General features: G+C 54.5%; 1 protein-coding gene across 2 annotated transcripts in view; it reads right to left on the bottom strand.

The window, feature by feature from the left end:
- PRKD2 (protein kinase D2) overlaps positions 1 to 13559 on the bottom strand; it is a 32712-nt gene extending 19153 nt beyond the window's left edge. Inside the window, exons 1-8 of one of the 2 annotated variants that reach the window (XM_059666069.1) lie at positions 13428 to 13559; positions 12544 to 12956; positions 10295 to 10433; positions 5993 to 6124; positions 3040 to 3194; positions 2709 to 2928; positions 755 to 832; positions 522 to 675 (exon numbers count right to left, since the gene is read on the bottom strand). In XM_059666069.1, coding sequence (XP_059522052.1) covers positions 522 to 675; positions 755 to 832; positions 2709 to 2928; positions 3040 to 3194; positions 5993 to 6124; positions 10295 to 10433; positions 12544 to 12789 — 1124 coding nt within the window. In that variant the 5' untranslated portion in view covers positions 12790 to 12956; positions 13428 to 13559. Of the gene's footprint in view, positions 1 to 521; positions 676 to 754; positions 833 to 2708; positions 2929 to 3039; positions 3195 to 5992; positions 6125 to 10294; positions 10434 to 12543; positions 12957 to 13253 lie in introns of both variants that reach the window. The other variant, XM_059666068.1, reaches the window with a different exon arrangement.
- Positions 13560 to 14920: the final 1361 nt, after the last annotated feature.

Raw genomic sequence — 14920 nt, 5'->3', positions numbered from 1 at the left:
GATGTTTCTCTCTCATCGATGTTTCAAACTCTCTCTCCCTCTCCCTTCCTCTCTGTAAAAAATCAATAAAATATATATTTTTAAAAATAACAAAAAACATGCTTCCATGAAAACTTTTTAAAAATGTAAATCAGGCCCAGCCAGCGTGGCCCAGTGGTGGAGTGTCGACCTATGAACCAGGAGGTCATGGTTCGATTCCCAGTCAGGGCACATGCTCAGGTTGCGGGCTGGATCCCCAGTGTGGGGTGTGAGGGAGGCAGCCGATCGATGATTCTCTCTCTTCATTGATGTTTCTATCTCTCTCTCCTTCTCCCTTCCTCTCTGAAATCAATAAAAATATATATTTTTTAAGTAAATAATATTTTTTAAAAATGTAAACCAGGAAAAAGTGTTCAGTTGGAAAATGAAGTGTGGGTACTTGAGAAGATTTGCCTCAGGAACCTGGGTAATGTTCAAGTAGGGGGTGAGGGTAACCCATTGTAGGGACGGGGAAGGGCATCCCAGTGGGGTGCCCGGGGTACCTCTGGGCCTTGCCTCCCTCGGCCTCCTCCTCCTCACTGGCGTGGAGGGCATTTTCCGAGTGGGAGCCTGGGATGATCCCGGAGTCGTCGGACTCATCCATGAGGGCGCTCTTGTCAGCCTCGCTGAAATCGGTGGCCTCCTCCATCGGCACATCTGAGGGGGACAGGGCGTCAGAGGGGCCTCCACCCAGCCGGGCCCCCAGCTCCCGCTGGCTCAGCCCACAGCCTCTTACCTCCATTGATGAGCGCCTCTCCCAGGCAGTCGTTGGGGACGCGGGTGGCGCAGCGTTTGTGGCAGTTAAACTTGCAGTCTGGGAGGAGGACAGGGAACAAGGAAGCGGGAGGGAGAGGGAAGAGAGGTCACCTGGAAGGGTTGAGTTTGACCCCCAACCACCAGTCTCAAAAGAGTCTTTACTCTTGCCATGGGGGGGCAGGAAACTGGCTGGCCCTTCCATGGCTGGCCCCCTTTTGAGCGAGTTTCTCCAACTATGGACAGACGAAGAGTAAACCGGGGGTGGGGGTGGGGTGGGGGGTGTGTGTGCAGATGAAGTGCTGTGGCTCTAAGCATTCGAGGTTCAAACAATGTATAAATACCCATTACCCCAGACTTGTAAAATTCTGGAATGCAGCAGGATCTAACGTCCTGTGATTCTAGACTGTGAACACTTGAGGGCAGGGTTTCTCAGCCTTTGGCACTATGAACATTTGGGGCTGGCTAGTTTCTTGTTGTGGGGGGCTGTGCTGTGCATCACAGGAGTTTAGCAGCACCCCGACTCCTCCCCACCAGATAACAGTTGCACCATCCCTGTGTGATAAACAAAATGCCTCCCAACCTCCCTGTGGGGAGGGGGCGGGCAGAACTGTTCTTGGTTGAGAACCATGGCTCTGCAGCGGTTCTCAACCTGTGGGTCGCGAACAATGAGAATACATCCTGCAGATCAGCTATTTACATGACGATTCATAACAGTAGCAACATTACAGTGATGAAGTAGCCACGAAAATAATTGTATGGTTGGGGTTCACCACAACATGAGGAACTGTATTAAAGGGTCGCAGCATTAGGAAGGTTGAGAACCACTGCTAGAGTGTGATCAGTGTGAGGTTCTAGGGTGCCGTACGTCAGAGGTTCTAGAATGTGGTAAAAACCCATTTTTCTAAGGTTCTATATTCTAGATTTCTAAGACACCACCTCCCCCTCCCCCCGCCGAGTTCAATGTCCAAGTTTCTAGAACTCAACACACATCTCTGGTCCTCTGGTTCTAGATTACTATGACCCCTTGATGTCCAAGGTTTTACAGTGACTTGAGTTCTACAATTCTGGGTTTCTAGGTCTCCAGAAGCTGATGGTTCCAAGGTTTCTGTACATCCAAGTTTCTAGAACAGGGGTGGGCAAACTTTTTGACTCGAGGGCCACAATGGGTTCTTAAACTGGACCGGAGGGCCGGAACAAAAGCATGGATGGAATGTTTGTGTGAACTAATATAAATTCAAAGTAAACATCATTACATAAAAGGGTACGGTCTTTTTTTTTTTTTTAGTTTTATTCATTTCAAACGGGCCGTAGTTTGCCCACGGCTGTAATCTAGAACTTAATGTGACTACTGTTCTTCAGCTCTCGGCATCGAAGATTCTAGCATTTGACTGTTCCAGTGAATTTTAGAATTGGGTGGCTCTAAGTTTCTACCTATCTAGATTTCTGGTATTCCAGCCATTGATCACAACATTCCAGAGTTCTAGAACCCTAAGATTCCATGGTTCTACTTCTAGGACTCAAACTTGATGTTTGTAGGGCTCTATTATTCTCAAATCCTATGGTTCTAAAGTTCTAATCTTTTGAGAATCTACAATTTGGCAGTTCTAGGATATAGCTAAAATTCTGTGGTTGTTTTAGCTGAATCCTACGACCCAGAATTCTTGAATCCTAGGTTTCTAAGGTCCTCTGATTCTAGAATTCTCAAGTCCTATAGTTTTTAGAATCCCATGCTGTCTTATGAGTCTAGATTTCTAAGGTCCTAGGACTCCCAGGTTCTAGGGTCCAGAATGCCACAGGTTCAGGGCAGGCCTCGTGTGTTCTGCCACAAGCCCAACTGAGATCCCAAGCTTCTGAGTGTGTGTGGGGCGGGGTCCCGACCCTGTCTGTGCCCCCGACCCTGTCTGTGCCCCCCTCCATGCCCCCTACCCCCTGACCTTTGCACTGCAGGCCCTGGCGGAAGAGGCCCTTGAGAAGTTTCTTGCAAGCCTGGCAGACAGTGGGCCGCGTGTAGCTGTGGATGAGGAAGGTATGCGGCACCTTGACCTTGGAGAGCAGCATCTTGTCCAGCTCGATGGGGCGGCCGGTGTAGGAGGAGGCGGACGAGGAGGAGGACGAGGGCGGGCGGCGAGGCAGGAGCTCAGTGGTGCTGCGGCTCTAGGGGTCAGCGAGAGCGGACGCGACACATCAGTGCGTTGCCCTACGGTACGCCCACCCGGGCCTTGTCACCTCCCCAGCCACCCACCTGCCCACTCCCCCGCCCCTCACCAGCTCATCCGCCGTGCAGGGCAGGGAGTCCGAGGTACTGAGGCGCAGCGAATGGCCACTGGCCAGAGACGTGGATGACAGGCGCCGCTTGCGGGCCCCGCTGCAGTTGTTGGGGATGCTGAAGGCGCAGCGCTTGTGGTAGTTCAGTCCGCAGCCTGCGGGGGGCGCCAAACGGTCAGAGACGCAGCCTCCACTGCCCTGGGGTTCCACTCCCCCCACCCCCCTTCTCCTTTCCTTCAGATCTGGAGCACTGTACATCCCTCAGGACGCTCCGTGAGTAATTAAAGTCTATGGGAATCTACAAAAACCCAATTCAGGCGGCACAGCCCCAGAGCGTCCAGAAACGAAGGTTTGGGCCATTCCACCAGGCAAAGCACCGCGAGCAGGTGAGGTGCTGGCTCAGGGCAGAGAGCGCGCCGACTGGGGAGTGGAAGGAAGCCACCCGGTGCGACCCGCTGCAGAAACGGGAGCCAGCATCGCTAGCGTTTCCTCCTTCTTTGATGAATGTGTGTGTACGTCAAATCCTTGTGTTTTCTTCCCTCTCCTATCCCCTTGTCACCTAACATAAAATGCTGATGATAATTGGCTGTACATCACGGCGGTTCCATCACAGGGTCTCAAGGACACACGCCGTCTTCAGGGGAATAAAGGGTCAGCATGTTTTCGGTCGTACCCAGGATGTTGGTATCCTATCAGGTGGAAGCATGACTGTGTTATTGTTTTTTCTTTCAAAAAAAAATTTTTTTTAAATCGTCGTCCATGAAAGCATCAGGCCCAGCTTTGTGGTTTCCACCGGGCTTCCTGAACCCTCGCTCCCATCCATCTCCGGCGATCCCACGTGACTCCGATGGCTGGCTGTTCTGAACACTGTCCCTCCAGCTCCTGGGAGTTTCTTGCAGGTGCTCCGCTAAGCCTGTCTCCTGGTGGGCTGCCTGTGCAGACCTGCCAGCTCAGCGACTCCCCATCCATCCATCCATCCATCCATCCATCCATCCATCCAGGCACTGCCTGGGACTCGTGCGGCCCCGCTGCACAGGCGCATGGAACATTGTTGGCCCGACGAGAAGAGCTAGGATGGCAATGGCCTTCGCCTACAGGTTCCACCTCCCGGTTTGGGCCTTGCGATCGCTGAGCGGAATTTCAGAACCTCACTCATGACTCCCAGTGTGAGTGCCGCGGTATAGTCCAATGTCAGTGGCATTTACTACGGTCATTTGGCCTCTTCTGGAACCATAGGAACTCGGACCGCCATCTGTGAAGCTGGGTCACGGAAGTCCATGCTATGATTGCCCATTAGAATCTGATGACCGAAAACAACAACAGCCCTGCCTACCCTCCCCAACCCCCCCACAATCTGATGACACCAGGGTTGCGCCATGACGAAGGTTACATATGCCAAGACATGAGGAGTTGGATGTGATGTGTGGATGATGGGATATTGATAGCAGCTTTGAAGCACTGAGTCCATTTTCTGCAGGCCCACTGTGGCTGTTGGTCCAGGTCCTTAAATAATGCCACAATGTATTTAGGGCTACATGATAACAATCGTAGTCGATGCTGCTGGTCACCTGGACCACAGGTTATCAAAGACTCTGGATTTCCATGTGAGCATGGCACGCTGGCACGAAGCTGGCACGCTGAACGGAGCCGCAGGTCCTCACCGCAGAGTGGACGGTCCCCATCTTCTGTGTGAGCAGAGCCAAGGCGGGAGGTGTGGGCTTCAGTTGCAGGAGGGCAAGACCTCCACATTCTCACTCAGAAGCATCCAGGATGGCAGGGACCTGCTGATCCTGACATTTGGGCGTGACCTTGAGACATCTTGGCTAAAGGAACATTGTGTTCCTTTTTTTTAAAGTATGGTTTAAGGAGATGTGTACGGTGCTTGTCGCAGACTGAATGCTTGTGTGTCCCCACCCCTAGTTTACATGTTGAAGCCCTAACCTGCACTGTAGCTGCATCTGGAGATGGGCCGTGAGGTGAAATGAGGTCATAAGGGTGGGGCCCTGACTCCATGAGACTGGGGCCCTTCTATAAAGGAAGACACTTCAGAACTGAACCTCTTCACACACTTTTCGAGCACATGGTGAGATGGCAGCCATCGGCAAGCTAAGAAGAGAGTCCTTGCCGGGAAACAAGCCCCGTCGGAACCTTGATCTTAAATTTTCCAGCTCTGGAGCTGCGAGAAACGCACGTGTGTTGTCTAAGCCACCGGCCTGAGGTATTTTGTTATGGCAGCCCTGGCAGACTGAGGTGCCAAGTGGACAGGGGTGGACTCCGGTGGCCAGCTTCACGAGTCAACTTGGCTGGGTTAGCACCCCCCATTATGCAAACACTCATCGAGGTGTTGCTGTGTCGTATTTGATAGATGTGATTCCAGTCCACAGTCAGCGGACTTTTAGTGAGAAAGATTAGCCTAGTTCATCTGGGTGGGCCCGCTGCAGTCAGTTGAAAGGTTTAAAAAGCCGAGTTGAGACGTCCCAGATGGAGAACTTCTGCCTGTGCATGGCAGCTTTAGCTCCTGTCTGAGTTCCAGCTGCCCTTGCTGACCGGCTGGCTGCCCTACGGATTAAGAGTTGGCCAGCCCGCCCGCCCGCACAATCCTGTAAACTCCTTCCTTCCAAAAGTCCCTGCTGGCTGTCTTCCCGTCCATCCCTCTTTGGTACAGGCTCCGCCCTTTCCCCTGTGAACGCCCCTTTTTATCCCCCATCCCAGCCGAGCCCCACCCTCCACCCAAGCCCCGCCCCTTGTCCTCACCTCCGGCCCCTCCCCCAGCTCCGTCTCCAGCCCGGATCTCTCCCTCCGAGCCCCGCCCCAAGCCCCGCCCCCTAGCCTGCGCTCCGCCCAAGGCCCCGCCCCCGGCTCAGTCTCCAGCCCGACCTCTCCTTCCGAGCCCCGCCCCAAGCCCCGCCCCCTTGCATGCGCTCCAAGCCCCGCCCCCGGCCCCGCCTCTCACCATCACACTTGAGGCCCTGCCGCACCAGCCCGAAGAGCATCTCCCCGCAGTGGTCGCAGAAGGCGGGCGCTCGGTAGGAGTGCACCGTGAGTGCGTGCGGGCGGATCTGGAAGTCCTCGAAGGTGGCCGAAGCTGCAGGCAGCGGGGAGGGCGGGTGGTTGAGCCGGGGCCAGCGGAGGCCATTTCAGCCCCCGCATTCCCGGGCTGCTTACAATCCTCCCTGACAATGCAAGGGGTGTTTTTGTTTGTTTGTTTCTAGGATTTTTTCAAAATATCTTTTTATTGATTGCAGAGAAGAAGAAAGAGGGAGAGAGAGAGAGATAGAAACATCAATGATGAGAGGAAATCAGTGATCGTCTGCCTCCAGCATGCCCCGCCACTAGAGGTCGAACCCGCTATCCGAGCATGTGCCACGTGACCAGGAATCTCCGTGACCTCCTGGTTCATTGGTCGACGCTCAACCACTGAGCCATGCCGGTTGGGCCCAGCTGCAAGGTTTAATTGTTCCTTCCTTCATTCATTTGCTCACATATTATATTCTACCTGGATTCATATTCCAGCTCCACCACTGGGCAAAGCAGCTATGTGCTTACATCAGGGACTGGGAGAAGGGGGAGGGGGAGTTGGTGAATGGGTATAGAGTTCCAGTTTTGCAAGATGAAAACAGTTCTGGGGATTGGTTGCACAACAAGGTGAATGTAATTAACACTACTGAACGGTAGACTTAAAAATGGTCATGGCCCTCACCAGTTGGGCCCAGTGGATAGAGTGCTGGCCTGCGGACTGAAGGGTCCCGGTTTGATTCTGGTCAAGAGCACATACCTCGGTTTGCAGGCTGATCCAAGGCACCCTAGGGGGCCCCATGCAGGAGGCAATCAATCCACGTGTCTCTCTCACATCGATGTTTCTCTCTCTCAGTCTCTCCCCCTCCCTCCCACTCTCTAAAAATCAATGGAAAAGTGTCCTAGCATGAGGATTAACAACAACAACAACAACAACAACAACAACAAACTTTAAAAATTGTTATGATGGTGCATTTTACTTTATGCATATTCCACCACAATTAAAAAATTTAAAATAAGAAAATACAGATGCCTGGGCCCCACCCTCAGAGTTTCTGATCTACTTGGTCTGGAGTAGAGCCTGATTATCAAGAGGAAAAGACAAACATCTGTGCACCTCAGTTTTTTCATCTCTAAAATGTTCTAAGCAGTAGGGATAGCACATCAGACGAAATCCCTGCCTAGCCTCCAGTGAGGGCAGCAGACAAAGTAAATACAAGAAATACTCTTACTTAACAATCACCCAGTCCAGCAGTCACTCTGTGCCAGGCACTGCTCTAAGTACTTTAAAAAGCTAATGAGCCCTGGCCGGCTTGGCTCAGTGGATAGAGCGTTGGTCTGCGGACCGAAAGGTCCCAGGTTCGATTCCGGTCAAAGGCACATGCCTGGGTTGTGGGCTCAATCCCCAGTGTGGGGTGTGCAGGAGTCGGCCAATCAATGATTCTCTCTCATCATTGATGTTTTTCTCTCTCTCTCTCCTCCCTTCCTCTCTGAAATCAATAAAAATACATTTAAAAAATAAATAAATAAAAATAAAAAGCTAATGAATTTAGCCTTGGCAGGTGTGGCTTAGTTGGTTAGAGCTTTGTCCAGGACACCTCAATTCTGGATCAGGGCCCATATCCGGGTTGAGGGTTCGGTGCATATGGGAGGTAACCGATCACCAATCCCTGTTTCTCTGTCTCCCTCTTTCTCAAATCAATTAAAAAACAAACTAAAACCCCCACCAATGAAGTTAGTCCTCTCAAGACTCTGTCAGGTACATCCTGTTACGTCCCCATTTTCTGTTTGAGGCGGTTGCAGCACAGATAGATTAGGCAACTTGTCTAAAGTCACACAGCTAGCAAGTTGCAGAACTCACAAACCCAGGCCAGTGTGGCTCTAGAGTTCATGCTTTTAGCACCATACTTTCTGCCTCTCTGAAAATCTTAAGTAGTAAAATATAGAGTTGGTTAGAAGTCAGTAAGTGCTTAGGAGAAAAATTAAACAGGGAAGGGAGGTAGGGAAGGTGCAAGAGGTAAAAATTGAAATAGGTGGGCAGGGAAGGCCTCTGCGAGGTGATATTACGGTAAAGGCCTGAAGGAGGTAGGAGATGAGCTAAGCAGGCGTCTAGGAAAGAACATACTAGTATCATAATCGTATCCCCTTATGGGTTCTTTAAGGATTAAACGAATATACGGAAAGCTCTTAAAACAGTGCCTGGCACAGAGAAAGTGCTCAATAAATGTTAGCTCTTATCTCAGAGGTTTCATTTTTGGACGAAGTCTCATTTGTCCTCATTTCTGGATGAAGTTTCAGCCGACTATTAAGCTATTTTTCTTTGTATTATGCAACAGAAAGGGGACTCTCTCCTGTGAGTCAAGCACTATTTACACACCCAAGATAAAACTATAAATAAGAGAGATTTACACCCTACTTTCAAGGAGCTGACATTCTTTTGGGGAGACAGACAATGAAACATAAACACATAAATAAACGAGGAAATTTCAGACAAGGGAGGAAATGGCATTTAAGCTGAGATCCAAATAACAAGAAGGAGCTAACTATGCGAAGGGGAGATCGGGGCAGCATTCCAGGCAGCAAGAGCAGCAAGTGCAAAGGCCCTGTGGTAGGAGGGAGTTTGGGTTTGTTCCAGGGGCAGAGGGCAGGCAAGCATGGCTGGAACAAAGAAAGTAAGGAGGGCAGTGTTACGAGATGAATTCATGGAATTAGCAGGGGCAGCCTTGAGGCCATGTTGAAGAGTTTGTATTTTACTCCAGGGGTAATGGGGAGCCATGGGAGGATTCTGAGCAGTGGAGTGTCACGATCTGACTTAGGTGCTACTGAAATAATGCAGACAGGAGGTGATGGCGGCTTGGACCAGTGGCAGTGGCCCAAAATACATTCAGCATGTACGTCAAAGGTAGGACCAGGAGGTTTGATGACAGATAACGTGAATGGGTGGGAGAAAAAAAAGGAGGCAAGGATGCCTCCAGGTTTGGGGCACGGGCACCTGGGTAGTGCCTTTCCCCAAGAGGTTGACGACTGCGGGAAGAGCAGGTTTGGAAGGGGAAATACAATTTCCATCTTGGACAGGCCGTGTCTGAAACGCCTGGAGATGCCAAGTAAAAGTGTCAGGGAGACAGCTACGTGAATAAGGCCTGGTCTTAGGGGAGAGACAAGGGCAGTGATGGCGAACCTCTGACACTCCTGTCAGAGGTGACACGCGAACTCATTTTTTTGGTTGATTTTTCTTTGTTAAATGGCATTTAAATATATAAAATAAATATCAAAAATATGTCTTTGTTTTACTATGGTTGCAAAGATCAAAAAATTTCTATATGTGACACGGCACCAGAGTTAGGTTAGGGTTTTTCAAAATGCTGACACGCCGAGCTCAAAAGGTTCGCCATCACTGGACTAGGGTGAAGATAAAAATCTAAGAGGTGCTAGCCTATATGAGGGTATTTAAAACCTGGATAAGGTTACCAGGGAATTAAATCCAAATTGCACTGAGCACTGCAGTATGCAAGGGGCAGCGTGTGTGCGTGGGGTGGGGGATACCGCCATGAATAAGGCAGATACCGCCACCCCCCCCCCCCCCAAAGAACCAAGGGTCATAAACTGTCAAAGACAGCTTGCCCATCGCAAGGTGGGAATGGCCAGAGGGTGGGCTGGATTCTGGCTGAAAATGCAGGTGCCAGGGGCACCTCACACCTTGCCGGGTCAGGCTGCATTTAGCATTTCCTTGGGAAGGAGGAACGGACATCCAAACACTTCACTATACGTCGTATCAGCACCTAGCACGCGTCCAGAAAAGGACACAGAAGTGCAGGGCTCCGTGCACCGCCAAACTGTACACTCCGTGTCACCAGCCCCCTGGTGGGTCAATGGAAGTTTGACTGTACACTCCGTGCCCCGCACCCAACCCTCTCTTCCCCAGCGGCGCCCCGACTCTTGGCTTCTAACACCAGAGAGTGGTTGCAGCCGTTCAAATGGAATGATACAGAATGGGGCCTGGTGTCTGGCTTCTCTCTCTCAGCAGTGGGTCTGGGAAATTCATCGGCGTTGCTGTGGATGGTTTATGTTCGGCGAATTCCACAGCGTGTGCGCACAACCATCACTGTACCCATTCCGGGGGAGCTGAGACCCACCGGCTCCGAACTAGAAAGAGCAAGAGTCTGGGCCCACCTCCCTCCCACTCCCTCAGAGGCCCCGCCCCCGCGCGAGGCCCCGCCCCCAGGCGAGCCCGGCCTCTCACCCGACAGCACCACCTCCACCAGGTCGCCTTCCTGGATGTCTCCGGCCGAGCGCACCAGCTGCAGGAGGTTAGCGGACGTGGGGTCATGTTTGAAGAGCAGGATCTTGTCGTAAAGGCCGTAGAAGCCACACTCGGGGAACTGAGAGGCGGGAGAGGGAGGTGGTGACGGAAAAGCAGCGGTCTGGGACCCTCCCAGGGCAGGGCCGCCTGTTTCCCCCGGAAACTCAAGAGACCCTGCAGCCCCTCGCTTCCTGCCGCTCCCTCCCAGGCCCAGCTCTAGCCTGGCGGGGTGCCAGGGCCCCAGGTGTGCTGGAGAGAGCGCAGCCCAGGGTTTGGCGGCTCGATGGGTGCACTGGGGTGGGAGGGAGAGCAGCTCCCGGAGCCTGGGCACCTAGAATTTCCCGGAGATCGGGGTGGGGGTCTAAATGAGCACCCCTTTCCTTATGCCCCCCCCCCCCCCTCCAGCTTCCTTCCTGGATCTATTGTCCCTGCTACCTGGCTCCAGGCCCAGCGTTGGGGCAGGGCGAGCTGAAAGGAGGGACTTGAGGACTCGGGGGGGTGGGGGCTATGGGATGGCTAGGGCTTAAGGGAGCTGAAAGTGGAGGGTGCTCCCCACCCAAAGGCCAAAGGACCCAGGTGTCCTGGTCCCCAGTTTGGGAGGGGGCAGGAAATGAAACCCGGTAGAACAGAAAGTGAAACAGCCCAGGTGGGGCCGCTGGAAGGAAGGAAAGGGGCCCTACCACACCTGGAGGAGAAGGCAGAACATAAAACCGGGCTGAGGCCTGAGGGAGTCGGCTGAAGGCCTGAGCCCTGCACAAAGCATCCACCCAGAAGACCTTCTGCCCCCCCACCTCCCCCGCAGCCTGTTTTCCCAAAGAGCAGGCTCAGCTGGGCGTAGGAGCTGGGGCTGCTAGTTTCGGGGTGGGGATGAGGGGTGGGGGGCAAAGGAAGCCCTATCTGTTCTTGCCCACTGGGAGGGGGTCCAAGGTGAGCCCGCCGCCTGGGGCTGACTGCCTGGGAAGTCAGAACTAAGCTCTTGTCTGTAAAATGGGGGAGTTGGCCCAGTTCCAGAAGTTTCTCTGAAGCCCAGAGAATTCATTTCCAGGAGTCAGAAGATTCTAACATTTGGAGATTTGAGGATTCTAACTTGCCTAGCTTATAGGAAGATCAGACATTCTAGAGTTCAACCTATTCTCATTATCGCGTTTAGGATTTTCAACAGCCTAGATTACCAGTAGGCTAGTATTTTAATGTTCTGGGAGTCTGACAAACTAGGATTCGAATAGTTGACTATCTTAGCACTGAAGGCTTCCAACAACCCAGGAATCTAATATTCCAACATTTTCATGTTTTAGTATTTCAACCAGCTAGGATTCTAATGTTTGAATGCTTTATATCAGAGGAATCCAATTACCTACACTTGCATATTCCCATTTAGAAGTCTATAATAGTCTAAGATTTTGACAGTCTAGAATTCGAACAACAGAGAAGCTCACTATTCTGACTTTTCATGTTCTAGGATTCAGGCACGGAGTTCCACCTGATTCCCTTTGGCCATGACCCCCAGCCCCCCACCCTGGTGACCCTGGTGTCCAAAGCTAAGAGTGGGGCGGGGTAGGGGAAGGCCGGTTTTAATAGGCCAGCATCAGTGTGTGTGTGTGGGGGGGGCGGCGGGGGGGGGGTGGGGAGTCCTCAGAGCCTCTGAACTTTGGGAAGAGGTGCCTGTCCCTCCACACACACCTCAGGCCTGGGGGCGGGCAGAGATTAGGCTCGGAGACCTCACTTGCCCCTGGCAGCTAGTGCAAGCACCCACACCCACACATGTCATCCGATCGCCTTGGCCAGCCTGGCTTCAGTTTCTATTTTCCACCAAATGGGAGGTCAGGGATGGGCCTGGGCAGGGAGGTGTTCCCTCACCCCCATCGGATGCCCCCACCTGCCCCCTCCTCCTCCCTCCTTCTACACCTGGTGGGCCCCTCCCTTCCTCCCTGCCGGCTGCAGAAAACAACATGCAAGGACTCGCAATTTGGGGAGGCCTCTGGGGCACCCCACCCCTGCCCGGGCCTCCCTCAAACGGGTAGTGGGGTAAAGAGGCAACTGGGGCCAATGCCCTACCCCCATCCCTCATTCTCCCAAGGCTTAGAGTCCCTTCCTCCCCCTCCCCCGTGCCAGGCTGCAGGTCGCCTAGGTCAGCGCACACCTCCTCCAGACCGCTCCCCAAGCTGGGTTGGGGGACCCTGCGCCCTCACCTTCTGGTCGACGATGGAGCAAGCCAGCTGCTTCACATGGGCCAACTCCGAGGCGGCGGGCAGCAGCACGAACTCGCGGGTCAGCCCGATCTGGATGTGGAAGGAGACCCCGGGGCCTGGGGCCGGGACCGAAACCTGGGACAGCAGGGGTGGCGGCGACTGCAGGTCCAAGCCGCCGGGGGGCGGCGGAGACCCCGGCCCCGGAGAGCCCGGGAGCCCGGCGGGATGGGAGGGGGCGGCAGCCATGGGGAGGCCCGGGAGCGGCCGCCCGGCGCCCGCCTGGGATCCGGCTGGAGGGCCCGGGGAACACGCTGTCTCCCAGGGAGAACTCGTGCGCGGGGAGTGGGAGCGCGGATCTCGGGGGCCGAGGAGAGGAATCTGGCAGGTTGAGGGGACTCGACGATGGCGGGATCCTGGGGAATCAGAGAAAAGAAATCTAGTGGATTAGACGCCCGGGAATCAAGGGATCACAGACGATCAGATAAAAGAAATGGTTTGGGGGGTGGGGGTGGGGGGTTTTCCGGCGATTGAGAGTTTCCAAGAAATCAAAGAAGAAAATCTAGTAGGTCGGGGTCGCAGAGATCAGCAGAGCCCAGGATCCAAAGGCCCCTTGGAAAGAAAAAGGATTGAAAAGGAGCAGGGGGGACCCCAGAACCCAGTGGCTCTAAGAGGAGGATGCAATTAAGAGGGGGCCGAGGAGTTCGCCAAACCTTGGGGGTGGAGGGCGGGAGTCTCTGAACCGGGGATCGAGTGGATCCCAGGGATCCGACGGGCCCGGGGATGGGCAGAGGGATCCCGAGGGCCTGGTGCTCAGGAGGGAATTCCTCGGATCTCGGAAGCTGGAAAAAAGTCCGGTCGGGGACCCACGGAGAAGGGGGCGTTACCAGCCGCGGTGGAGGTGGGGCCAGGGAGGGTCGCCGGGAGCCGGTGGCTCTTTTTCCTTCGCCAAAGTTTAACTCCGCTGCCGCGGCCCAGGAGGAAGTGTCCGGAGCGACGGCGCCGTCGGCCAATCCGCGCCGGCCTCGGTGACGCCAGAGGGAGGGCGGGGCGAGCGAGGGGGCGGAAGGGGAGGGCGGGCCCAGCACCTCCGAGTTGGGGGCGGCACCTCTCCCGAGCCGATCCGGGGGCCGGTGGTGGGAGATGCGGGGCCGGGAGGTAGGACCGATCCCTCCCCACGACACAGCCGAGTCTGCAAAGTTAACTTCTGGAGCCGGAGAGGGAGGGGCGAGCCACCCTCGCCGCCACCACAGGTCGCGGGGGCGGGCGCGGAGGTGGTGCCTGGCCCTTTAAGGAAGGGGGCCCTCCCGCCTGGCCTGCATCCGGCGCCCACCGCAGGGAAAGGGTGGGAAACTGGGTGTCAGGTCCGGTCGGCTCTCTGGGCCCCGCCTCCCTTACCTCCCCCCAATAGCCAGCTGTGCCCCTTTCACCACCCAGAACCCCCAGTCCCTGCCGTGGGTGGGGAGACCGGAGCGGCCAGATGGGCAGAGGTCCTGGCCGCAGGCTTGTCTCCAGCCGCCGGGGGCCAGGTGATGAGGTGCACCAGGCCTGGGCCACCTGTTCGGGAGAGTCGGGCAGAAGGCGGCTGGGGTATTCCCTTCCCTCCGCTCCCCACTCCGCCCCATCCTCAGGAAGGGGGAGCCAAAGGCTTGGGGTGCCTGGAAGGGCCATAGCGACCAGCGAGGACAAGGCACCCACACGGTTTCATAGATGGAAAACCGATTGTTCTGGGGGGATGGGCACGTCTTTGTGTGCCTTTGGGATGCGACTTCCCCTCCCCAGCCTGTTTCTCCATCTGCTGATATATTTGACCTCAGAGGTCTTTGTGGGGATGAATGAGATTGTATAGTGGCGCCTGGAACACAGCAGTTCAGTACCTGGTGGCTGTCGCTGTAATTTGCAGGGATTACAGGGGTGGGCACCTCAAGCCCTCAGTCATCAACATTGGACAGCCTACTGTGTGCCAGTCCGTTAAACGCCTTCCAGTTCCTTCCGAAGCAATTCATACTTGATGTCTCCTCCCCAGATAATAAGAGTGGCTACTATTTAATTTACAGACAGGAAGCTTAACCCTCAGAGGCAAAAGGACTTGTCCAAGATCCAGCCAGTTGCTACCACCCCACCCCCTTCATCAAGAGGTCAAGGCCCGGTTTGAGCTCCGAAGGCACCCGTAGAGATGGGCCACATTCCGACTGGGTTCCAGACCGGCAGGGGTGGCTGGGGTGGGGGCCGTGAGATGAGCCCCCTTCCTGCTGAAGGGTTGTTGGGGCAGCTGAGGTTGATACAATAGTGTTTGTCACCACATCCGGGGGGGGGGGGTTGGCTGGGCTGGGGAAGGAAGTCTGAGGCTGGAACGAAAACCCAAACCACCACCTGGTGA

The sequence above is a fragment of the Myotis daubentonii genome, chromosome 15 (genome assembly GCF_963259705.1).
Source record: "Myotis daubentonii chromosome 15, mMyoDau2.1, whole genome shotgun sequence".
NCBI lineage: Eukaryota > Metazoa > Chordata > Mammalia > Chiroptera > Vespertilionidae > Myotis > Myotis daubentonii.
Note: the sequence above shows the minus strand (reverse complement) of the source record. Positions and strands in the feature narration are given on the sequence as shown.